Source organism: Dromiciops gliroides, chromosome 1, assembly GCF_019393635.1.
Source record: "Dromiciops gliroides isolate mDroGli1 chromosome 1, mDroGli1.pri, whole genome shotgun sequence".
In the NCBI taxonomy this organism is placed as follows: Eukaryota; Metazoa; Chordata; class Mammalia; order Microbiotheria; family Microbiotheriidae; genus Dromiciops; species Dromiciops gliroides.
In genome coordinates, this window is record NC_057861.1 from 47,998,038 (window position 1) to 48,023,574 (window position 25,537).

The following is a 25,537-nucleotide window of genomic DNA, read 5'->3' on the forward strand; positions in this document are numbered from 1 at the left end:
GGACCAGATAGCCACTGTGGTCCCTTCAATTCTGTAATTCTGTAGCTCAAATTATGTGAATGCAAGATCATAGATTTAGAGATGAAAGGGAATCTACAGGTCATTTATTCCAACCCCATCATTTTACATATGAGGGAACTGAGGCTCATCAAGGTCAATTAACTTGTTCAAGGTGACCTAGGTAGATAGTGAAACAATTGAGACATCTGAGATGGCAGAGTCATCTAATGCCTAAATCCCCTTTCAGATTCCTCTTCTTCTTAACCTACAAAAGTAAATCCATGGATAGTTGTACATTCCACCCAGGCATGCAGCCAGACCATCTGTGTTACTGTTGCCACATTTCTCTTCATTGGACTGACCATGCAGGAATCCTGCCTCTGGTCCATGGAGCAGTTAATGAACACAACTTCGGATCTTCTGGCCTGGGGCTAAACTGTCTTGATAGGTAAGTGAGTGCAAACTCACCTAGTCTATTTTATCTAGCCTGCCATATCCTTTCCTTGTCACCATACATAGCCTCTCCCCCCACACACCCTTTCTATCTTGTGCCCTGGACACATATAAGGTATGTTTTGTTTTGTTTTATAAACAAGGCAATTTATTAATGAAGATGTAGTGTAATCAAAATAATTAATAAAATCAATACTACTATTGCTTTTAGAATAAGCATGTTAATAGGATACCCTATGGACCATTCACCAAACCAAAACTCTATACCCTGGGCACTACTCCCTTCTATATGTTGTCTCTGTCTATTAGAACGTAAGCTCCTTGAGGGTAAAGAATGTTTTACTTTTGTATTTGTATTCTCAGCATTTAACTTGGTGTCTGGCATACAATAAGCAATTAAATGTTTTGGGTATTTTTTCATTCATTAACTCATTTATGTGTCACAATCCACACACAAAAAAATCTCTGATTTTTAGCTACCATGTATACATTGCTTTAAGGTCTTCAAATTGATTTACAAATATTACCTTATTTGATCCTCACAACAACCCTGGGAGGTAGATATTATTATTATTATTATTATTTTCCCCATTTTATAAATAAGGAAACTGAGGCAATCAGAGGTTAAGTGACTTGCTCAGTGTCACACAGCTAGGAAGTGTCTAAAACCATATTTGAACTCAGGTCTTCCTTGCTTCAGGTCCAGGCTCTATCTATTGCTTTCTGATCTAGACTTTTTTATTCTCTACTCATTCCCCCTCATCTTACCTCTTATCCATTCCTTTCTACTCTTCAGTTTCTATAAAACAATGCCCCTGTCCCTTAGCAATATGTGGAATCTTCTATTTTAGCATAGAATCTTTCTATTTCCTAACTGTGATTGAAGGGGTGAAAAAAAACCAAACAGACAAGGAAGAGCAGGATCCCTTCTCCAACTCCCTCCCCCCAAAAAAAACATCTGACGCATGAACCCAGGAGCCTTAGCAAGAGTTTCCATTAACCAGAGTCAAGCCAGGAGATAATCCTCTTCCAAGATTATGAACACCTATCCATGAAGTGCCTTTGCCGGAAGACCATGGTCTTCTGGTTGTATCCCTTTCTTTCCCCTCTCCAATTCCTTCATGGAAGTGTCAGCCCAAGCCCCATAGTAAGTAGGTCAGTAGACTCCTTTAAGTTGGCCCCAGTGTGAGTGACCAGAGGACTCCTTTACTACCTTGCTGCCTTTGCCTTCTTTTCCTTTGCTGTTTCCAATTAAAAGCCATGTGTATTTTCCTCAAACATGTCCAATACATGACCTACTGCTTTCAGCACTGGATGTCCCCTATAATTCTTCTTTAAAGCATCTTAAGTCTCAGACCTACTAATTTCAGCACTGAACATCCCTTATAATTCTTCTTCCAAACCTCCTCAGTCTCTACTGTGTGAATTCCAAAGAGCAGAAAATAAGGTCCCAGGAATGATGGAGGACAAGCAAAAGATAAAGAAATTAATCTTCTACTTACCTATGGGGCTAACCGTGGATACAAGGGTCAAGGGGCCACTTGTCACTGTTCCACTGTCTACTGGTGCTCCATGATCTGGGACATTGGTCATGGGAATCACACTATCATTACCACCTGCAGAAAAGGATTAGGGAAGGGCCTAAGGCTCAGTCATGCCTGGGGCATCCAAAGGATCTTGTCCCCATATGTACTTAACTGCAAAACCCAAAATAAGTGCATATCCTCACATTGGCTCTAGGAAAATCCCCCTCCAAAGTCCTTCCTCACCACTGGACAATGTACCATAGAGATTAAACCCAATAGTAATATGTGAAAGAGGACTGGCTAGCACAAAAGGTCACTAAGCACTGGATGGGAAAAGGAGACAAAAGCAACTGTCCAGGCTTAAAGGATGTATTCCTGAATTTAGAGAACTAAAATGGTTCAAAGAAAGACTCTGAGAGGGAAAGGCCAGGGGAGGGACACTCCTGCTTTTCTGCCCCAAGTTCTCACCTCCCTGGGCAGACCCCCACCCATGGCTTCCAGGGCCACACCAATATCCCCAAAATGGGGAGTATTACTTAGAAGTCTGCTTACTTGTGGATGGAATGGAGTTCGTAGGCACAGAGGAAGAAACAGAGTCTGTCCTTGCCCTGGCACTGCTGCCCTCTGAGGCTGTGGATGCTGGGGTGGGAGATGCTGATGATGTCCAGATTGCCTGTGTGACAGCTGAAGTTGGTGTTTCCACAGACATCTTCTCAGATCCAGTATTTAAGCTGGTTGTACTAGAGGCCCCCCAAGAGGGAGTAGTCCTGGAAGGGATTGTGCTTTTCCAAGCCGTTGTAATGGTGAAAACAGGAGAGAGGTTTGGGCTTTGACTTGGAGTCTCAGGGGCTAAACTGTGGGTCCATGTTCTTGTGGAGGGCTTTGAGGAGAGTACACTCAATGTGGTGTCAACCAGATGGGGAGAGATTGTTTCTACTTGTGATGAGGGGCTGGCTGCCCAGGCAGCTGACTTTGACACTGTTTCCATATCTTTTATGGAAGTAGGGATCTTTGAGTGTGGAATGAACAAGGTCACAGCAGGACTGGTCCCTAGTGCTGAGGCAGTGCTGGTTTCCAGAGTAGATGTACTACGATTCTCAGAAGACCCTTGGATGCCTTCCCCTGGTGCTGATGCAGTGACTTCAAACTTTGTGGAAACAGAGGCAACTGAGCTAGTGCCTACTCCCAGGGATTTCTCAGTTGACAGAGTGGATGGTTCTTGATCAGTGCTTGTTGCCCTCTTAGAACTAGTGGTATATGTCCTGGGGATTTCTGAGGGAGGGGACAAGGTAGGGAAAGTCCTACTGGCCTCTGTGCCTAAGATGGTGCCCATGGAAGCCTGGGTCTCCCCTAGTCCTGGGGTCAGAATAGAAGCTGTTTTGGTCCCTGCTCCATAGGCCTCAGTTGCATTAGGAGACAATGGGGATCCTGTGTCACTCCCCTGTGGGACTTTGGGGGTGATTAATGGACTTTGGGTCTCAGATAACTCAGGCTGGGTCACGGCAGACAGGCTTGAACCTGATACAGCGTGGGCAGGGGTCGCTGTGGTCACCACTGGTCCCCTGGAAGCTGAGCTGGTCTCTCTGGGAATCAAAGTCTCAGAATTTGTTTGGATTTCTCTTATGCTGGTACTAGGAGGAAGGGCTGAGCTTACCTCAGCTCCCACGCTGTATTGAGTTGTCTTGGTTGTGATAGAACTGACTGTGTCCTCTGTAGCTAGAGTAGCCAGAGAGAGACCTGGGGTCATCTCAGAGTCTATATGTGGGACTCGATGAGTCATGGCCCCAGAGGGAATTGAGTCAGTATGGGCACTCAATTTGCTTTGTACACTGTCAGGAGTGGTGGCTGAGAATATGGGAGATGGACGTGAAGTTGTACTTGGGATCTCAGGAATGAGTGGGCTGACAGGGGAAGAAGGGACTATGTCTGGGACCTTGCTGCTGAGGATGGGACTTGTGACTTCAGTCCTAGGGGCAGCTGAACTCATGTCCTCAGCCTTATTAGTGACCCCTGATAAGGTTACAGGAGGTGAAGGAGAGAGTGTCCTTGACCACGGAAGGGTAGTATCTGCTCCAGTGATGGTAAGATCTGTGGCTTCAGTGGAGGTGGAGGACAAGGGGCCCCCTGGTTTTGTTCCAGGCAGAGCCCCAGAGATACTGGTGATGGAGACAGTAGGCGCTGGTGTGGTCATTACAAAGGATGAGTCTGTCTCTCCCCCAAACCTGGTCCCTGTAGAACCTGGGGTGTGGGATGGAGTGGTGTAGACAGCTGGCTCTGGGCTGGACCCTCCCACAGGACTTGACGTGGGGTTAGCAGTGCTCTCAGAAAGATGCAACATCCCTGGGGTGAGTGTGCCACTATCTGAGGCTATAGTGCTGCCTGCTCTGCTGGTCTCCCACACTGGAGTGCTGCTGGAGGCGAAACTACTCTGTAATTTTCCACTGTCCCTGGTGCTGAATTCCATCACAGGCACAACAGAGGAAGTGCCCCCCTCAGGAGTTGTGAACTCTGTGGGTTCTGGGGTAGGAGGTTCAGCTGGGACTGTCTGGGACCCAGTCATGATAATGCTAGTCAAGCCTCCCACAGAGGGTGAGGGAAAAGTCTTGGAGTAGTTAGTCCCTTCAGTTGGACTGGGCAGAGAAGAAGTGGAGGCCCTGTCAGTCAAGAGAGTTATTCCTGGACTTGGGGAGTTCATGTGCTCTTTGTGACTGATTCCAGGGGTGTCTGGAAAGGTTCTGGACACAGTTTTATCCTCTGTTGGCCCTTCTGTAGACACCAAGGTCTTTGTGTCTCCTCCAGTTGATGTTGGAATGATGCTGGGAGCAGTGGAGGGCTGAGCAGCTGACCCTGGCTCTGTTACTGTCTGGGTGTCCTGCTTCTCTGGAGTGGTTTGCCTCAGAGGCAAGTCTGGGCTTGGCCTGGTTTCTGTGGCACTAATGGCTGTAGAAGTTGAGGATGGAGGCAAAATGGAGCTGACTTCCTTTGCTGGGACCGAGACAGTGGTATGGGATGATTCAACTGTAGTGGGCCTTGGAGTCAGGGTGGTGCTGTGACTCTCTCTGGGAGATGTTTCTGCTACTGGTGTGTCTGCAGGGAATGGAGAAGAAATTGTCCCTTTTGGGCTGATCTTTAAGGGACCACTGGAGCCTGAAGTGGTTATGGACTCTGCTGGAGTCATGGAGAATCCAGGACTTGCAATGCCCAGAGTGACTCCTGAAGATGTCTCAGGTACAATGGAGGGAGAGCCCCTCTCAGGAGTTGTGGGCTCTGTGAGCTCTGGGGTAGGAGGTTCAGCTGGACTTGTCTGGGCTCCAGGCATGGCAATGCCTGTCATGCTCCCCAAAGAAGTTGAGGGGACAGTCCTGGAGTAGCTGGTCCCTTCAGTTGGACTGGGCAGAGAAGAGGTGGAGGCCATGTCAAGCCAGAGAGTTACTCCTGGGCTTGGGGAGTTCGTGTGCTCTCTGTGAGTGCTTCTGGGGGTGTCTGTGTTCTCTGGAAAGGTGCTGGCCACAGTTTTACCTTCTGTTGGTGCTTCTGTAGACACCAAGAAAGTGCTTGTGTCCCCTCCAGCAGATGTTGGGATGATGCTGGGAGCAGTGGAGGGCCGAGCAGTTGAACGTGGCTCTGTTCCTGTCTGAGCATCCCGCTTCTCTGGGGTGGTTTGCCACACAGGCCTGATTTCGGTGACTGTAGTTGTCGAGGACAGAGGCAAAGTGGGACTAATTACAGTTCCTGTGGCTGAAATAGTGGTATGGAACAAATCAACTGGAGAGGGCCATGAAATCATGGAGGTGCCAGGACATTCCCTATAAGCTGCTTCTGCTATGGGTCTGTCTGTAGGAAATGCAGAGGATACTCTCCCAAATGAACTGGAGTCTAAGCTGACTGTGGGTTCTACTGGAGTCAGGGAGAGGGGAATGTTAGCATTGGCCATGGTGACTTCAGGAGATATCTCAGGTGGAGCTGAGTCTTCTGTGGGGCAGGGCATGGTTCGCCTCTGTGCCTCAAGCCTGAGGTCATCTGTTACAGTGACCACCATGAGAGGGAGGGGATGAGTTATAACTATACCTGAAGTTGTCTCCATGGTGACTCTCTCTGTTGCAGTGCCTGAAATGGAATTTCTCCCAGTGGAGCCAGTCATGGGAGTGCTGGTGGGCTCTGTTGATTCTCTTGTTATGTCAGACATAGCCATGGTCCTTCCTGCCACTGTGCTCCTAGTAGAGAATCCTGTGACCAGAACACTTGGTTGGGATATGCCTAAGTTGACTGGGAGGGTTGGAGTCATTCTGATGGAGATCCCTACTATTCTCAACAACAAGACTCCTTCTATACTGGGGATATCACCCAACTGCACCATTTCCATTCCTCACCAATACTCAATATGAGTACCCAACTGCTGACAAGCACTTCTACCCTCCAAAGGACTGGGATTCACTGCTACTTTAAGGAGAAAGGCCACCTTGAAAATTATTCATAATAGGAATAGAATAATGCTTAAGTGGATCTGACCTGACACCCAAATACAAAATAGGATGGGGGCCCGGGATCAGAGAGACTGCCTGATGGATACTAGTGCTGGTACCAAACTAGCAGCTTCTGCTGATATAGACAATGGGCTTTTTAAAATTCACAGTCTCCATCTAGCTCTAGTTTTAATGGAACCCAGGATGATTATGACATATAGTTATTAATACAATACTATAACACAAACCTGCAGCTGGTAGGGGTTGGGGGGAAATTGTCAAACAGAAAAAGGTTTTTTTCTTGCCCTGGGTTGGGAGTGAAGGAGTTAAGTTTGGAATTAAATGGAACATATAGTCTATGTTACATGTGGTTAATATTCTGAGCATGTAATAATAAAGATTATGTATTCTTTCGCACAAAAACCCCTAGCAGTTTCTCCAGAGCCTCCATAAACCCAATATATAGTCTGAGAGAAAGCAGTAGTGACAGCTCTCTGCAACTTGATAACAAACTCCCTTCTGAGGTCTGACTTTCTATGAAGATAATTCCATCTATCATATATGAAGAGAAGGATACAAGATCCTAAGAATAATGAACCCTCAGAAGGGAAGGCAGAAACGAGGCTCCTACTTACTCGTGGGACTGCCAGCAGACAAAGTTACCAGGGGGCCACTTATTGCTTCAGTGCCTCTTGCAGCTCCTTGGTCTTGGATGTGTGTGATGGCCGCTATGCTAGCCTCACCACCTGTAAGAAGGAATGAGAGGGGCAGCTAGATGGCACAGTGGATAGAGCACCGGCCCTGGAGTCAGGAGGACCTGAGTTCAAATCCGGCCTCAGACACTTAACACTTACTAGCTGTGTGACCCTGGGCAAGTCACTTAACCCCAATTGCCTCACTAAAAAAAAAAAAAGAAGGAATGAGAGATTCAATTAGGCAATGGTTGGATAAATCATGGTACATGGTTGGTGGTGCAGTAGATAGAGAACTAGGCTTGCATTAAGGAAGACTGATCTTCATGAGTTCAAATCTAGCTTCAGACACTTAATAGCTGTGTGACTCTGGGCAAGTCAATTAACCTTGTCTGCCTCAGTTGCTCATCTATAAAAAAGAGCTAGAGAAGGAAATAGCAAACCACTCTTTGCCAAGAAAACCCCGAATGGGTCATGAAGAATTGGACATGACTGAAAAATGACTCAACAACAACACTATTGTGCTATAAGAAATGATGAGCATGTTAGTTTCAGAAATATTCTGAGAAGACTTATAAGAACTAATGCAAAGTGAAGTGAGTAGAACCAGGAGAGCAATGTAGACAGGAACAGCAATATTGAAATGATGATCAACTGTGAAAGACTAAAAAACTGATCAATACAATAATCCAAAATAATTGCGAATGACTCATAATGAAAAAATGTCATCTAACTCCAAAGAAAGAACTAATGAACTCTGAGTGCATATTGAATCAGAGTTTTTGTCACTTTATTTTTCTTGCTTTCTTACAACATGGCTAATATAGAAATGTGTTTTGCATAACTTCACAGCTGGCTCTGGGCTGGACCCTCCCACAGGACTTGACATGGGGTTAGCAGTTGGTGAGGGGCTGAAAGGACAGAATAACAAATGTTTAAAAAAGAATGGATGGATGGATTCACAGATAAATAATGGTAGACTTGTGGGGCACTATGAAAATATGTTGTCCATATACATATTTTCTGTAAAGCCCCAAATTGTACTTTTCTGTTCCTTCTTCCCCCACAGTAGCTGCAGCAAATTCCTTTCTCACCACTGCAAAATCCTGACATTTGTTAGAATCATTGTAAATGTCAGCATTTCACAAAAAAGGAGAGGAAAATGAACTTAGCACAAGGGTCACTAGATTTCTTCTAAGAGAGTGAACAAAAAATGACCCAAAATAGAGGTCTAAAGAGGGAAATGTCAAGAAAAGGAGATTCTCATGGAAAAGTGGAGAGCTCACTGTATCAGGAGTCAGGAAAATCTAAGTTAAAATCCAGCCTCAGACACTTACTAGATTGGGTGACACTGGGAGAGTCACTTAATCAATGTCTGCTTCAGTTCCCTCAACTATAAAATGAGAATAAGAGGAACATCTACTTCCCTGGGAAGCTAAAATGAGATTATAAAGCACTTGGCAAACCTGAAAAATGCTAACTATATTATCATCTTCATCATTAACCCAGACCCAATTCTCATTTTCCTGTGAGGCTTAATGTAAGGCTTAATTAGAAGTCTCCTTACTTATGAACATGGCAGAACTGGCAGGTTCATAGGCTTGACTATGAGATTGGGTGCCTGAGGAGGGGGTTGGGGATGCTCATCAATTGGGGAATAACTAAACAAGTTGTGGTATAGGAATGTAATCGAATACTATTATGCTATAAGAAATGATAAGCAGATGACTTTCAGAAAAACCTGAAAAGACTTACATGAATTGATGCTGAGTGAAATTAGCAGAACCAAGAGAACATTGTATACATAGTATCAACATTTTGTGATGACCAGCTGTGATAGACTTAACTCTTCTCAGCAATACAATGATCCAAAACAATGCCAAAAGACTTATGGTGGAAATGCTCTCCACATTCAGAAAAAGAACTATGGAGTCTGAATGCAGACTGAAGCATACTGTTTTCACCTTTGTTGTTGCCTTTTTGTTATTGTTCTTATTTATTCTTTCTTACATTTTTCTTCTGTTCTGATTAATGTGGAAATGTGTTTAACATGATTGTAATGTATAACCTATATTAAATTGCTTGCTGGCCTCTGGAGCGGGGAGGGAAGGGATGGTGAGAGAAAAATTTGGAACTCAAAAATATCTTTACATGTAATTGAGAAAAAATTTAAATAAAATAGAAAAAACCAGCGTTCTCTCAGCAGGATGGAACATCCCAGGGATGAGTGTGTTGCTATCCCAGGCTGCAGTGCTGCCTGCTCTGCTGGCCTCCCACACTAGAGTGCTGCTGGAAGTCAAACTATTCTGTACCTTTCCACTGTCCCTGGTGCTGAATTCCATCACTGGTACAACAGAGGAAGTACTCCCCCCGCCCCCCTTGGGAGATGTGGGCTCTGTGGGTTCCGGGGTAGGAGGTTCAGCTGGGCTTGCCTGGGTCCCAGTCATGGCAATACTAGTCATGCCTCCCACAGAGGAGGAGGGGACAATCCTGGAGTAGTCTTCACTTAGGCTGGGCAGAAAAGTGGAGACCCTGTCAGTCAAGAGAGTTATGCCTGTGCTTGGGGAGTGTATGTGTTCTCTATGAGTTCTTCCAGGGGTGTCTATGTTCTCTGGGAAGGTGCTGGACACAGTTTTACCTTCTATTGGACCCTCTGGAGACACCAAGAAAGTTCTTGTGTCCCCTTCATCAGCTGTTGGGATGATGCTGGGAGCAGTGAAGGACATAGCAGCTGAGCCTGGCTCTGTTCCTGACTGAGCATCCCAGATCATTGGTGCGGTCTTCAAAAGGATCACTGGATCCTGAGCTGTGAGTTCTGCTGGAGTAAAGGAGCTTGGGAGACTTATACTACCCAGGTCACTCCATAGGTTCTCTCAGGTAGTACTGATGTTTCTATGGGAAAAGTTATTGTTCTTCTATATGTCTCTATTTTTGAACCTGGCCACAGTGAGAAGAGGGCCTCGAGTGATAGTTGTGCCTGGAGTGGTTTTCATGTTAACCATCTCTCTTGTAGTCTCTGAAATAGAATCTCTCACTATGGAGGCAGTCATGAGGATGCCAGTGGACTCTGTTGACTCCCTTGTCACATCAGACCCACTAACACTCGTTAGTGTTACTATCTATGCTCCTGGCAGAGGATCCTATGACCAGAGTAGTTGGTTGGTATATGGGGGGGGGTGATTCTGGCAGATTCCCATTCCCTTTCAGCATGATACTTTCTTTCCTGGAGATAACACCCTATCCCCAATATTTCACTTTCCTCTTCTCCATTTGGAGAGGAAATGGGCACTTCATCCTGAAAAGTACTTTCATCAACCCTGCTAGGGACTTTAACCTATACTCTGCTGATCTCTTCTACAGCCTCATTACTGCCCTGATGCCCATACCAAAGATGAGTCCTGCAAGATTCACACTTACTTCCTATAATGTCTGCCCTGAACTTCCACAGTCTTGATTGGTGGCTGACTCTCCTGATCTATTATTCCATGAAATCCAAGATCATGCTTCATTTCACTCCCTACTTTCAACCAGGTGGGTACCCTTTTCATCCCTCATATCCTCTCCAGATCTGGAACTATGATCAAATCCTCTGCCATTCTTTTCCAATGTAGTGTGTGAATGTACTCTCTCAGGCCCTCACTCACCAACCCTTACCATGCATGACTAAACTGTCCCTCACTGGCTACCATGACCACCACTCCTTTATATGTGTTGTCTCCCCCCATTAGAATGCAAATTCCTTGAAGGTGGGAGCTATTTTTGCTTTTGTGTTTTCATCTCTGGCTCTTAGAAAAGGCTTGGCCAAGACTAAGATCTGGGCATATAAACCCCAAAGAATTCACTGCTTCTCTAGGGTATCCACATTGAGGTTGAATTTTGATCATGTTAGAGGGCTGCTTGATTGGAGTACACATGGAATGGGGAACCAGACTTAGTCTGTATGGATGCTACGAGCCATGGCAAAATAATGAATCAATAAGCATTTAGCAAATGCAATCCATGTGCCAAATATAGTACCAAGTACTAGGGATGAAAAAACAAAAAGGAATCATTTGGTATTTGTCCTTGTGGGAACGATCTTTCTAACAAGATAAATGACATTGCTGTGGGCTCTTTTGGAGTCAAGAAAAATTGGAGGTTTGCAAGTTCCCATGGTCACTCCCAAAAGATATCTCAGATGTGCTGAAGCCTTAGTGGAAGAGGATGTGGTTCCTCTGGGTTTCTCAGGCTTGAGTAAGTAAATATGGTCCTCAACTAGCTATTCTTTCAGAGGATACTCTCACAACATTCTGGAGGAAAAGCAGTGGGCAGATAAGTCTTAAAGTATGATTAAAACTCCTCTATTAGATTCTTGCCCTCAAACTTTGAAGATGAATCATCTCTTAAATAATCGCATGTGTCACCAATAAAACTTGGAAACAAGGCCCTAAAGAGGTGAGCCTCCAACAGGGGAGGCAGAAAGGAGGTATTTACTTGCCTGTAGGTATAACGGTGGACCCAGGTATCCGGGGGCTCCTCGTCAGTGCTGCTGTGCTTCCTGATGCTCCATGACCTGGGGCATGTGTGGTCTGCACCACACCAGCGTCACCACCTGCAGGAAGAGATGAGGGAAGAGCCCAGAGCTCAGTCATGTCATTATTAGTCGGCACAAAAAGGAAAATACATTGTTGTTACCAATTGTAAAGTCCCCAAATACATGATTTTGCTGACTTCTTCCCACATGACAAATAAGTTTTTGCTTCCAAAGCACTACCTCACTGGTGGATAATCTCCACATAAGTTAGACTTAGTGAAATCAGAATCCCACCAACAAGAAAAGGAGAATTACTTTAGTACAGAGACTGTGAAACTGCCCTCCCATAGAGATGAGGAAGCCTAGAGTGACCACACTGATTCAACAGATATGGCACTAAGGAAAAGGCCCTTAAATGACCCAATAGAAGGCTAAAGAGGGAAAGGACAAGGGAAGAAAACTCCTTCCTGCCTTTTCTAAAGACAGAGACATCCCCTCCCTGGGTGGACTCCACCCATTTCCTCCAGAGTCACACCCCAATCCCCTCCATGGGGGGCTTACTTAAAATATGCTTACTTGTGAATAGGGTGGAAGTGGATGGTACTTGAGCAGAAACAGAGGCTGTCCCTGCCCTGGCACTGCTGCCTTCTGTGGCCATGGGAGTTGGACTGGGAGATGCTGATGTCCAGATTTCCTGTGTTCTGGCTGGAGGCAGGGTGACAACCAGGGTTGGTGTCTCCCCTGAGCTCTTCACAGACTCTGCAGTTGAGCTGGCTGACCCTGAGTACTCCAGTGAGGGAGTTGTCCAAAGGGGACTTGTGCTTGTCAAGGTCACAGGAGTAGTTAAGACAGGAAAGGGGCCCAGACTTGGGCTAGGAGATTCATGGATGGGAACGTGAGCTCCTGTTCCCTGGGAGGGTGCATCTATAGTGGTGTCAACAAAATTGGGAGAACTTGATTCTACCTGTGATGAGGGGCTGGGTGCCCAAGGAGCTGAATTTGACACAGTTTCCATATTCATGCTGATAAAAGCTGTGACTTTTGACAGTGGAGAGATAAAGGTCACAGCAGGGTCAGAACCTACTGGTAGGGCAGTTTGGGCCTCCAGGGCAGACATGCTTTTACTCTCAAACCCTTGGGGACTTGTCTGAGGTGCTGAAGTAGTGACATCAGAAAGCATGTTGGAAATATAAGTAGCTGAACTGGTGCCTGTTTCCAATAATTTCTCAGTTGGCAGAGTGGACAGTGCTTGATCAGTGCTTGTTGCCCTCTCAGGACTAGTGGTATGTGTCTTGTGACTTTCTGAAGGAGGAAATGAGATGGGATAGGTCCTGCTGGCCTCTGTCCCTGAGATGGTGATGCCTGTTGAAGCCTGGCTCTCATCAAGTCCTGAGATCAGAGTGGAATCTGCTATGGTCACTCTTTTAGTGGTATCAGTTGCAATAGAAGACAATGGGAATTCCGTGTCACTCTCCTGTGGGACTTTGGTGATGATTGATGGACTGTGGGTTTCAGATAACTCAGCCTGGCTCACAGTGGCCAGACTTGAACCTGATCCAATATGGACAGGAGTCTCTGGCCACATAGAGGAAGAGCTTCTATCTTTGGGAGACGTAGCTTCTGAACTTTTTGGACTTTCTCCTGGACTTGTAGAAGGAGGGATGGCTGAGCTCACGTCAGCTCCAGTGTTGATCCCTGGAGGAACTGAGGGGATACCTTCTATCACCCTTCCTGTAGAAGTACTTTCTGTGGTCTCTTTGGTTAAGGTGGTCAGGGGAAGCTCTGAACTCATCTCTCTGTCTGCATATGGAGCAGTGGTCCCCAGGGGAGTTGAGCCAGCAGAGGTGACTGATGAGCTTACAGGATTAGTGTCTGAGAATACTGGAGCTTTAGAAGAAGTGGTGGTCAATGGGACATCTGTGCTTTTCTCTGACTCTGGACTTGAAAGCTCAGGGCTGAGGGTGACCACAGGGGAAAGAGGGATGGTGTCTGTGATTTTAGGGCTGAAGATGAGACTTGTGGTATTGGTCTTTGGGGCAGCTAAGCTTATGTTCTCATTGAAGGGAGTAACTCCAGATGAGGTTATAGGAGTTGAAGAGGAGAGTGTGTTTGGCCACACAGGGGTGGTATTTGTCCCAGTGATGGTGAGAGCCCTGGCTTCAGCTGTGGTAGATAAAGGGAAAATTGTACTTTGTCCAGGGAGAGGCATGGAGTTAGGGCTGGTGGTAAGAAGCAGGGCTGAGCTCCCTTGAGCTTCTGTGCTGTGCTCTGTAGGAGCCATAGAGATGTAGCTAGTTATCTTGGCTGTGACAGTATTGACTGGGCCCTCTGTGGCCAATGGGAGACCCGAAGTCCTCTTTGAGTCTCTATATGGGACTCCATAAGTTATAGTCACCTGTGAAGTTGAGCCAGTAGTGGTACCTGACATACTTGGTGCCCCTCCCATGATAGTGGCTGAAGTCACAGGAAGTCCAGGTGAAGAAGTGAACGGTGAAGCACCTGTGCTACTCTGCCCCATGGTGCCCAGAAACTCTCGAGTGGCAGTGATCTTGGGGTAAAGAGAAACCATGTTTGTGACCTTGCTGCTGAGGAAGACACTCATGCTCTCAGTCCCAGGAGCACTGGAGCTCATGTCCTCAGCTTCGTAAATAACCTCAGATGATGTGACTGGAGATGAAGGAGAGAAGGTCTGTGGCAAAGTAGACTTAATATCTATATCAATCGTGGTGAGATCTGTGGCTTCAGTGGAGGTGGAGGACCAGGGGTCCCCTGGTTTTGTTCCAGGCAGAGCCCCAGAGATGCTGGTGATGGAGACAGCAGGCACTGGTGTGGTCATTACAAAGGATGAGTCTCTCTTCCCCCCAAACCCGGTCCCTGTAGAACTTGGGGTGTGGGAAGGAGTGGTATAGACAGCTGGCGCTGGGCTGGACCCTCCCACAGGACTTGACGTGGGGTTAGCAGTGCTCTCAGAAGGATTCAACATCCCTGGAGTGAGTGTGCTACTATCTGAGGCTGCAGTGCTGCCTGCTCTGCTGGTCTCCCACACTGGAGTGCTGCTGGAGGCGAAACTACTCTGTAATTTTCCACTGTCCCTGGTGCTGAAATCCATCACTGGTACAACAGAGGAAGTGTCCCCATCAGGAACTGTGAGCTCTGTGGGCTCTGGGGTAGGGGGATCAGCTGGGCTTATCTGGGCTCCAGGAATGGCAATGCCTGTTGTGCTCCCCACAGAAGTCCCTCCATTTAAACTGGGCAGAGAAGTGGAGGCCCTGTCAGGCAAGACTCCTGGGCTTGGAGAGTTCATGTGTTCTCTGTCTGGAAAGGTGCTGGACAAAGTTTTATCTTCTGTCGGCCATTCTGTAGACACCAAGGTCTTTGTGTCTCCTCCAATTGATGTTGGAATGATGCTGAGAGCAGTGGAGGGCTGAGCAGCTGACCCTGGCTCTGTTACTGTCTGGGTGTCCTGCTTCTCTGGAATGGTTTGCCTCAGAGGCAAATGTGGGCTTGGCCTGGTTTCTGTGGCACTAATGGCTGTAGAAGTTGAGGATGGAGGCAAAATGGAGCTGACTTCCTTTGCTGGGACCGAGACAGTGGTATGGGATGATTCAACTGTAGTGGGCCTTGGAGTCAGGGTGGTGCTGTGACTCACTCTGGGAGATGTTTCTGCTACTGGTGTGTCTGCAGGGAATGGAGAAGAAATCATCCCTGTTGAGCTGATCGTTAAGAGACCACTGGAATCTGGGGTGCCTATGGACTCTGCTGGAGTCACAGAGAATCCATGCCTTCGAATTCCCAGAGTGGCTCCAGAAGATATTTCAGGTGCAGTTGAAGCTTCTGGGGGAGAAGACATTGCCCTTCTGTGCATCTCAGGCCTGAAACCACCTGTGACAATGACTACAGTTGTAGCCTACCCACCTAACTCACCTACCCACACCACCTCCTGCCCTCTCTCTACTCGGACTTAGGCTCAGCAGGGTAGGCAGGCCCTCAAACTTATTACTGTGCACATGCATAAAACTGGGTGCTGGACATCTCCTGAATAAAGCACTCTTTTCACTACCTCTTCCAAAGGAAAGCAAGTCACATTTGCAGTGACAAAAAAAGACACAAGGAGGAAGAGGAGCAGGAGGAGGAGGAGAAGGGGGACGAGGAGGAGGAGGAGGGAGAGGAAAAGGCTTCCTAAACGGAAACTGAGGAAGACAGGAGGAAAATCTTCCCCAGGATGGCAAAGAAGGCACAAAGAACCCAACACCCAAGAAAAGCACATCCAATAGGAAGGAAAAGGAGAACACCCCAAAGTGGGAAACTGAGCTCGAAGGAAGATTTGTGCCCCACTGCAAGCAGAAGACCGACTATGACTGACCTGATTCGCTGACCCTGGTAGTGGGCAAGCCGGGCTCAGTGCCTGGGGAGCTGGTACCTTCCTGGGAAGTCAGGGCGGCCTGGTGGGTGCTGGCACCTAGGCTCTCTGGGATCCCTGTAAAAAGGGGACATCAGTCAGTCCAACAATCCACAGGCATTCGTTGAGCACTAATGTTGGGTCAGGCAGAGAGACCCCTCACATAGAGCCTGTTCTTAGTCCTTCTTTCCCGAAGAGGATCAGGACATTGGGCTGATGTCACGGAGTCTACGCAAAGCTCATCAACCTCACCCACTCTCTCCGCCAGAGCCATCTGGGGCTGGTGAAAAGATATCCATCAGGAAACCTTGAGATGGACCCAGATGTATAAGGCATTATCACAGAGCCATTAAGTGCCTGGGGTGAGATTGGAACTCAGGTCCTCCTGACTCTAGGACTTGTGCTCTAACTGGTGCACCACCTAGCTGCCCTCTCAGATAGGAAGCACTGTGGAAAGACTTAAGACCTCCCACAGGTTCACCCAGATCTTGTCGGTGTCTTGGGGCATGCCTTCCCTTCCAAATGCTGGCTAAAGGGTCCCACTCTCCACCACCCAATTCTACATCCTCCCTGGACCATCTGACCAGAATGAGGACATGCAAGTTCTGCTCAAAAGGCAGAAAGACTCATCGAAGCCACAAGGACTACCAGGCTGCCCTGACTAACAGGGTAGAGGCCGGCAATGACCCCAAGAAGCCAGGTTCTAGAAACAATGGAAACAAAGGCTCTGGAGGTTGGGGGAAGGGAGTGGGATCTCCCAGGAAAGGCATGGCTTCTTGTGAAATGCATTTGGCTGCTACCCACCTAAACACAAACCTGAACCAACCTGCCCACCCAAATGCAATCCTCTCCAGGGGAAGGAAGAGTTGGTTCTCATATGAGAACAGGGCTGGGGTGAATGGACCAGAGACAGAAGGAGAGACTATACCCAAAGGCGAAGTGATGTCCGTCAGGAATGTGGTCCCTGAGAGGGAAGGGGCAGATGTCCAGAGGTTCTCTGGAACCAGTGAAGATGGCACGAATGGAATGGTTGCACGATCTTCTGGGTTCATCGCTGACTCCGTGGTGGTGGGAACGAAAAATGTGGACCCAGAGGTCGGCGCCATCCCAGGGGCAGAGGGGTCTGAGCCTTCTGTGGATTGGATGAAGAGAGCAGAGGAGGGTGGGCTAGGTGTGGACAGCCCAGGACTGCCTGCCTCTGAGGAAGGCACAGAGACTGGGCTGGTGGCCACAGTCCGGATGGTGTCCAAGAGGTTGGGAGTGCTGCTATCTGTTGCCCTGGGTTCGCTGCTCAAGGGGGTAGAGGAAGGTGTCCATGGGCCAGCCTCCGTGCGAATGATGGAAACCGGGGGCTCCGTCATAGGAGGGCTGAGACTGAGGGAACTCCCTGATGTGGTGGTCAGGCCTCTGCCCTGGGGGCTAGTCTTCTCCTGTGGAGACACCGTTGGACCGGCTGAGCCAAAGGAGCCTGGCATGGTGGTACCCAGAGAGGCAGCTGAACGGGAAGAAGCAGTGTCCTGGGGGATCTTCTGCGAGAAGCTGGACAAGGCACTGACTTGACCAGACGTTGAGATGCCTGCCATGTAGTCTGTGCTCCTGGGGGAGGGGACTCCTTTTTGTTCGGATGCGGGCATGGTGGGAATGGATGAAAAGCTGAGCCCCGTGACTGGGGAAAGAGGAGAAGTGGACCTGCCTTCTGCAACTGTGCCAAGGGCTAATGGGGACTGGGGATCAGTCCTTGGGAACAGGGCACTGACTGGGGGACTTGAGGTACCCAAAGCAAAGGATTGGTCCTGAGAAATGGAGCTGGTGCCTGTGGGTGCCCTGTCCTTTGAGGAGGCCGGGCGCTCTCCAAGGCTGGTACTGGGCTCTTGACCCAATGTCCCTTTGGTGCCCACTCCTGTCACAGGAGCTGAGAGATCTCTGCTTGAACGTTCCTCTACGGTAGTGGCAAAGGGGCGAGGGGAGGCAATCTCTGAACCAGTAGACAACCCCTCTTGGTCTCTAGTCCCCTGCCTAGGTGAGCTAAGAGCCGTAGAGGTCAGGGAAAGTGTTGCTCCAGCACGAGGGTGTGAGGACATTGATGCTAGAGGCTGGACCGTGCTCAATGGAGCAGCTGGGCCAGCCCCTTCTCCCCAAGTTGGGCTTGCAGGGTGTGAGGCAGAGGTGGCAGAGGTAGGGAGGAGGTCAGTGCCCTTGCTGCTGGGAGTCAGATGGGCACTCTCAGTGCCTGGGACAGTTGAACTCATGCCATCTGCCATAGGGCTGCTCCCCAAGGAGGCATCAGGAGTGGCTGCAGTGGGAGTCCATAGCCAAACGAGGCTTGTGCTTAGAGCACTCCCAAGTGTGGCAACTGGTGCAGAAAGCCATGGGGCACTAGGACCTTCATGCGGGCCAGAAACGGGAACACCATTAGAGGAGGTTTCAGGCACCTGGGTGGGCACAAGGTGGGAGGAGGTCTCTGCCCCAAGACTCGTGGCTGCAACACTAGAAGGGTGGCCTACAGTGGTGTCCACAGGGGAGCCACTGGGGGAACCGGTGGTCACCCCTGTGACTTGGCCAGCTGTGATCTCTGCAGGGATGGGGGAGCCATAGGGATGTGTGCTGTGCCCAGGGCCTGCAGGACTGCTTGCAGAACGGGCCTCAGCAGGGAGCAACGTGGTGGAGGCCACCCCTGGGCTGCTGCTGCTCTGGGTGCCCCGCGTGGGGAGGAAGCTCTCAGAAGAGGACCTGGAAGTCGCCCCCTCCTCAGCTTTGGGGGTCTCCACAGAGGAGAAGGAGGTAGCATGGGTCCCCTGCTCCGTAGTCAGAGCAACAGCAGTCAAGGTGCCCAGGGAAGCAGAGGAGCCTCCAGGTGTGTTGAAATAGCCAGTGCTCTGTTCCACACTGGGAGGGCCAGGAGAGGTCACGCTCTCTCTCTCGGGAGTCTCCAGAGTCCCCATAGAACTGGCATCCACTCGGGCAGTGAGGGCAGTTCCCCAGGCCCCCGTGGGCACAGGGCTGGTGGTGGACACTGCCCTGGTCGCTGTGGGCCCTGCCACGGATGGCATAGCCGAGGCTGTTCCTCCTTGCTCAGGGGAAAACGTGGTCTTCAGGCCACTGAGGGGCACCCCAGAGGAGCTTTCTTCAGTCCCTGTCTGCACGTCTGGCTTCCCTGAGATGGTGAAAGCCACCGTCTGTGTCTCTGAGGAGATGGGGAGGGTGCCCAGGACGTGGCTAGCAGACACTGTGCCCGATGAAGACAGAGCAAGGGTCTGGCTGCTTGTTGGCCCTGAAGCAAAGATCCCGGGGTGGGAGGAGGCAGCTGGAGCAGGGTCTGCATGCCTGGAGGTGTCAGGTTCCTTGCCAGTTGTGGTGACAGGACCAGCGGTGGCCGAGGAGAGAAAGGAGGAGACCGTCCCTTGGGAGCTGCTCCCCGGGGGAGCAGTGGATTCTGTCCGGCCCCGCAGCTCGGCCAAAGTGGGAGCAACAGGCAGCGAGCCAGTGTCCATGGTCACCCCCACAGGAGAGACAAGGGAAGTGGAGGCTCCTGCCAGAGAGGACGTGGCCATCCAGGGTGTCTCCAGATCTTGGATCCCTGAGGCAGAGACCTCAGGGAAGCTGGGGGCCTGGGCTGAGGTGGAGCCAGCAGCTGTCCCTGGGGACACGATCACTGCCCCTGTCCTGAGCGTGGAACTTCCCAGTGTGGAGGCCACCATGGGCAGGCTGCTGGGTTCTGTGTCCTGGCTGTCCATTGGGGATGCATTCCTGGTACCTGCTGACATGGGGCTCCTGCTGGGTAGTCCTGGGTCTAAAAGAGGGGATTGGTTGGCACGTGTGGAAGTGCCTAGTAGGGCACTTCTGAATCACTGTCACAGTCACCCTCATCTCCTCTCAGCAAGGCTCCTTCCTGGTCTGGGACCACACTCCCTGCTCCAAGCTCCACAATAGCCTCTCCCTCCCAAGCTCAACCTGGCACCTCCTCCAGGACCTGCCCTTTCATCAACCAAAACTCCCTGACACAGAGACGAGGAGACCGATCTGATGCTGACACACGAAGCTAGGGCCATTTCCGAGATGAGGACTCTATCCCTAGGCGTGCCCTCACCCCTCTTCAATGTGCTCTCAGTCTCTTCTCACCTACCCACACCACCTCCTGCCCTCTCTCTACCTTGACCAAGCCAGCTTGGCTGACTGGTAAATGCCTTCCACTTACTACTGTGCACATGACTAAAACAGGCCCCTGGACATCTCCTACACAAACCACTCTGTCCTCTCCCCCTTCCAAAGGAAAGCAAGCCTCATTTCCCGTCACGAAGGACGACACGAGGAAGACGAGGAGCTGGAGGAGGAGGAGGGAGAGGAAAAGGCTTGCTAAAGGGAAACTGAGGAAGACAGGTGGAAAACCTTTCCCAGGATGGCAAAGAAGGCACAAAAAACCCAACACCCAAGAAGAGCACATCCAATAGGAAGGAAATGGAGAACTCCCCAAAGTGGGAAACTGAGCTCAAAGGAAGATTTGTGCCCCACTGCAAGCAGGAGGGTGACTCTTACTGACCTGATTCACTGACCCTGGTGGTGGGCAAGACGGGCTGAGTGTCTGGAGAGCTGGTACCTTCCTGGGAAGTCAGGGCGGCCGGCTGGGTACCGGCACCTAGGCTCTCTGGGATCCCTGTAAAAAGGGGACATCAGTCAGTCCAACAATCCACAGGCATTCGTTGAGCACTTATGGTGGGTCAGGCAGAGAGACCCCTTACATAGAACCTGTTCTTAGCCCTTCGTTCCTGAAGAAGATCAGGACATTAGGCTGATGTCATGGAGGCTGCACAAAGCTCATCAACCTCACCGACTCTGTCCTCCAGAGCCATCTGCAGCCAGTGACAAAATATCCATCAGGAAGCCTTGAGATGGCCCCAGATGTATAAGGCATTCTCACATAGCCATTAAGTGCCTGGGTTGAGATTGGAAATCAGGTCCTCCAAACTGCGGGGTTTCTGCTCTCTCTGGTGCACCACCTAGCTGCCCTCTCAGATAGGAAACACTGTGGAAAGATTTAAGGACTCCCACAGGTTCACCCAGATCATCTCTGTGTCTTGGGGCATGCCTTCCCTTCCAAATGCTGGCTAAAGGGTCCCACTCTCCACCACCCAATGCTGTATCCTCCCTCGAGCATCTGACCAGAATGACGACACACACGTTCTGCTCAAAAGGCAGAAAGACTCATCGAAGCAGCAAGGACTACCAGGCTGCCCTGACCAACAGAGTAGAGGCTGGCAATGACCCCAAGAAGCCAGGCTCTACAAACAATGGAAACAGAGGCCCTGGAGGTTGGGGGAAGGGGGTGGGATCTCCCAGGAAAGGCATGCCTTCTTGTGAAATGCATTTGAATGCTACCCACCTAAAGACAGACCTGAACCAACCTCCCCACCCAAATGCGATCCTCTCCAGGGGAAGGAAGAGTTGGTTCTCATATGAGAACAGGGCTGGGGTGAACGGACCAGAGACAGAAGGAGAGACTATACCCAAAGTCGAAGTGATGTCCATCAGGAATGTGGTCCCTGAGAGGAAAGGGGCAGATGTCCAGAGGTTCTCTGGAACCAGTGAAGATGGCACGAATGGACTGGTTGCACGATCTTCTGGGTTTGTCTCTGACTCCGTGGTGGTGGGAACTAAAAACAAGGACCAAGAGGTTGATGCCATCCCAGGAGCAGAGGGGTCTGAACCTTCTGTGGATTGGATGAAGACAGCAGAGGAGTGTGGGCTGGGTGTGGACAGCCTATGAGTGCCTGCGTCTGAGGAAGGCACAGAGACTGGGCTGGTGGCCACAGTCCGGATGGTGTCCAAGAGGTTGGGAGTGCTGCTGTCTGTTGCCCATGGTTCACTGCTCAAGGGGGTAGAGGAAGGTGTCCATGGGCCAGCCTCCTTGCTGATGATGGAAACCGGGGGCTCCGTCATAGGAGGGCTGAGACTGAGGGAACTCCCTGATGTGGTGGTCAGGCCTCTGCCCTGGGGGCTAGTCTTCTCCTCTGGAGACACCATTGGACCGGCTGAGCCAAAGGATCCTGGCATGGTGGTACCCAGAGAGGCAGCTGAATGGGAAGAAGCAGTGTCCTGGGGGATCTTATGCGAGAAGCTGGACAAGGCACTGACTTGACCAGACGTTGAGATGTCTGCCATGTAGTCTGTGCTCCTGGGGGAGGGGACTCCTTTTTGCTCTGATGTGGGCATGGTGGGAATGGATGAAAAGCTGAGCCCCATGACTGGGGAAAGAGGAGAAGTGGACCTGCCTTCTGCAACTGTGCCAAGGGCTAATGGGGACTGGGGATCAGTCCCTGGGAACAGGGCACTGACTGGGGGACTTGAGGTACCCAAAGCAAGGGATTGGTCCTGAGAAATGGGGCTGGTGACTGTGGGTGCCCTGTGCTTTGAGAAGGCCGGGCTCTCTCCAAGGCTGGTACTGGGCTCTTGACCAAATGTCCCTTTGGTAGCCACTCCTGTCACAGGAGCTGAGAGATCTCTGGTTGAACGTTCCCCTGCGGTAGTGGCCAAGGGGCGAGGGGAGGCGATCTCTGAACCTGTAGACAACCCCTCCAGGTCTCTAGTCCCCTGCCAAGGTGAGCTAAGAGCCGTAGAGGTCAGGGAAAGTGTTGCTCCAGCACGAGGGTGTGAGGACATTGATGCTAGAGGCTGGACCGTGCTCAATGGAGCAGCTGGGCCAGCCCCTTCTCCCCATGTTGGGCTCTCAGGGTGTGAGGCAGAGGTGGCAGAGGTAGGGAGGAGGTCAGTGCCCTTGCTGCTGGGAGTCAGATGGGCACTCTCAGTCCCGGGGACAGTTGAACTCATGCCATCTGCCATGGGGCTGCTCCCCAAGGAGGCATCAGGAGTGGCTGCAGTGGGAGTCCAGAGCCAACCGAGGCCTGTGCTTAGTGCACTCCCAAGCGTGGCAGCTGGTGCAGAAAGCCATGGGACACTGGGACCTTCATGCAGGCCAGAAACGGGAACACCCTTAGAGGAGGCTTCAGGCACCTGGGTGGGCACAAGGCGGGAGGAGGTCTCTGCCCCAAGACTCGTGGGTGGAACACCTGAGGTGTGGCCTACAGTGGTGTCCACAGGGGAGCCACTGGGGGAACCGGTGGTCACCCTTGTGACTTGGCCAGCTGTGATCTCTGCAGGGATGGGGGAGCCATAAGGATGTGTGCTGTGCCCGGGGCCTGCAGGACTGCTTGCAGAACGGGCCTCAGCAGGGAGCAATGTGGTGGAGGCCACCCCTGGGCTGCTGCTGCTCTGGGTGCCCCGCGTGGGGAGGAAGCTCTCAGAAGAGGACCTGGAAGTCGCCCCCTCCTCAGCTTTGGGGGTCTCCACAGAGGAGAGGGAGGTAGCATGGGTCCCCTGCTCTGCAGTCACAGCAACAGCAGTCAAGGTACCCAGGGAAGCAGAGGAGCCTCCAGGTGTGTTGAAATAGCCAGTGCTCTGTTCCACACTGGGAGGGCCAGGAGAGGTCACGCTCTCCCTTGGGGGAGTCTCCAGAGTCCCCGTGGAACTGGCATGCACTTGGGCAGTGAGGGCAGTTCCCCAGGCCCCTGTGGGCACAGGGCTGGTGGTGGACACTGCCCTGGTCGCTGTGGGCCCTGCCACGGATGGCATAGCCGAGGCTGTTCCTCCTTGCTCAGGGGAAAACGTGGTCTTCAGGCTACTGAGGGGAACCCCAGAGGAGCCTGCTTCAGTCCCTGTCTGCACGTCTGGCTTCCCTGAGATGGTGAAAGCCACTGGGTGTGTCTCTGAGGAAATGGGGAGGGTGCCCGGGACGTGGCTAGCAGACACTGAGGCCAATGAAGACAGAACAAGTGTCTGGCTACTTGTTGGCACTGAAGCAGAGATCCCGGGGTGGGAGGAGGCAGCTGGAGCAGTGTCTGCATGCCTGGAGGTGTCAGGCTCCCTGGCAGTTGTGGTGACAGGACCAGGAGTGGCGGAGGGGAGAAAGGAGGAGATTGTCCCTTGGGAACTGGCGCCCGAGGGAGTACTGGATTCTGTCCGGCCCCGCAGCTCTGCCGAAGTGGGAGCAACAGGCAGGGAGCCAGTGCCAGTGGTCACTCCCACAGGAGAGCCGCGCGAAGTAGAGGCTCCTACAAGAGAGGATGTGTCTGTTCCGGGCGTCTCTAGATCTTCGCTCACTGAGGCAGAGACCTCAGGGAAGCTGGGGGCCTGAGCTGAGGTGGAGCCAGCAGCTGGCCCTGGGGTCACTGCCGGTTTCCTGAGAGTAGAACTTCCCAGTGTGGAGGCCACCCCTGGGCTGCTGCTGCTCTGGGTGCCCCGCGTGGGGAGGAAGCTCTCAGAAGAGGACCTGGAAGTGGCTCCCTCCTCAGCTTTGGGGGTCTCCACAGAGGAGAGGGAGGTAGCATGGGTCCTCTGCTCTGCAGTCACGGCAACAGCTGTCAAGGTGCCCAGGGAAGCAGAGGAGCCTCCAGGTGTGTTGAAATAGCCAGTGCTCTGTTCCACACTGGGAGAGCCAGGAGAGGTAACGCTCTCTCTTGGGGGAGTGTCCAGAGTGCCCGTGGAACTGGCATCCACTCGGGCAGTGAGGGCAGTTCCCCAGGCCCCTGTGGGCACAGGGCTGGTGGTGGACACTGCCCTGGTCGCTGTGGGCCCTGCCACGGATGGCATAGCCGAGGCTGTTCCTCCTTGCTCAGGGGAAAATGTGGTCTTCAGGCTACTGAGGGGCACCCCAGAGGAGCTTTCTTCAGTCCCTGTCTGCACGTCTGGCTTCCCTGAGATGGTGAAAGCCACCGTCTGTGTCTCTGAGGAGATGGGGAGGGTGCCTGGGACGTGGCTAGCAGACACTATGGCCGATGAAGACAGAGCAAGAGGTTGGCTGCTTGTTGGCCCTGAAGCAGAGATCCTGGGCTGTAGGGAGGCTTCTGGAGCAGTGTCTGCATGCCTGGAGATGTCAGGCTCCCTGGCAGTTGCAGTGACACGACCAGGGGTGGCCGAGGGGAGAAAGGAGGAGACTGTCCCTTGGGAGCTGGCACCCAGGGGAGCACTGGATTCTGTCCGGCCCCGCAGCTCGGCCAAAGTGGGAGCAACAGGCAGCGAGCCAGTGTCCGTGGTAACCCCCACAGGAGAGACAAGGGAAGTGGAGGCTCCTGCCAGAGAAGATGTGGCCGGCCAGGGCACCGCCAGATCTTGGCTCCCTGAGGCAGAGACCTCAGGGACGCTGCGGGCCTGAGCCGAGGTGGAGCCAGCTGCTGTCCCTGGGGACACGGTCACTGCCGGTGTCCTGAGTGTGGAACTTCCCAGCATGGAGGCCACCACGGGCAGCCTGCTGGGTTCTGTGTCCTCGATGTCCATTGGGGACGCATTCCTGGTACCTGCTGACATGGGGCTCCTGCTGGGTAGTCCTGTGTCTAAAAGAGGGGATTGGTTGGCACATGTGGAAGTACCTACTAGGGCACTTCTGAATCACCGTCACAGTCACCCTCATCTCCTCTCAGCAAGGCTCCTTCCTGATCTGGGAC

The 25,537-nt window shown here is 51.2% G+C and overlaps 1 protein-coding gene across 1 annotated transcript in view; it reads right to left on the minus strand.

Moving 5' to 3' along the window:
- Positions 1 to 25,537, minus strand: part of MUC16 (mucin 16, cell surface associated) — a 159,085-nt gene that overhangs the window by 112,965 nt on the left and 20,583 nt on the right. Inside the window, exons 15-25 of the mRNA XM_043990385.1 lie at positions 21,548 to 25,426; positions 20,584 to 20,697; positions 16,975 to 19,836; positions 16,011 to 16,124; positions 12,732 to 15,325; positions 12,252 to 12,519; positions 11,612 to 11,725; positions 9,773 to 9,949; positions 7,078 to 7,188; positions 3,285 to 5,717; positions 1,956 to 2,069 (exon numbers count right to left, since the gene is read on the minus strand). Of these exons, the coding sequence (XP_043846320.1) occupies positions 1,956 to 2,069; positions 3,285 to 5,717; positions 7,078 to 7,188; positions 9,773 to 9,949; positions 11,612 to 11,725; positions 12,252 to 12,519; positions 12,732 to 15,325; positions 16,011 to 16,124; positions 16,975 to 19,836; positions 20,584 to 20,697; positions 21,548 to 25,426 (12,780 nt within the window). The remainder of the gene's footprint in view (positions 1 to 1,955; positions 2,070 to 3,284; positions 5,718 to 7,077; positions 7,189 to 9,772; positions 9,950 to 11,611; positions 11,726 to 12,251; positions 12,520 to 12,731; positions 15,326 to 16,010; positions 16,125 to 16,974; positions 19,837 to 20,583; positions 20,698 to 21,547; positions 25,427 to 25,537) is intronic.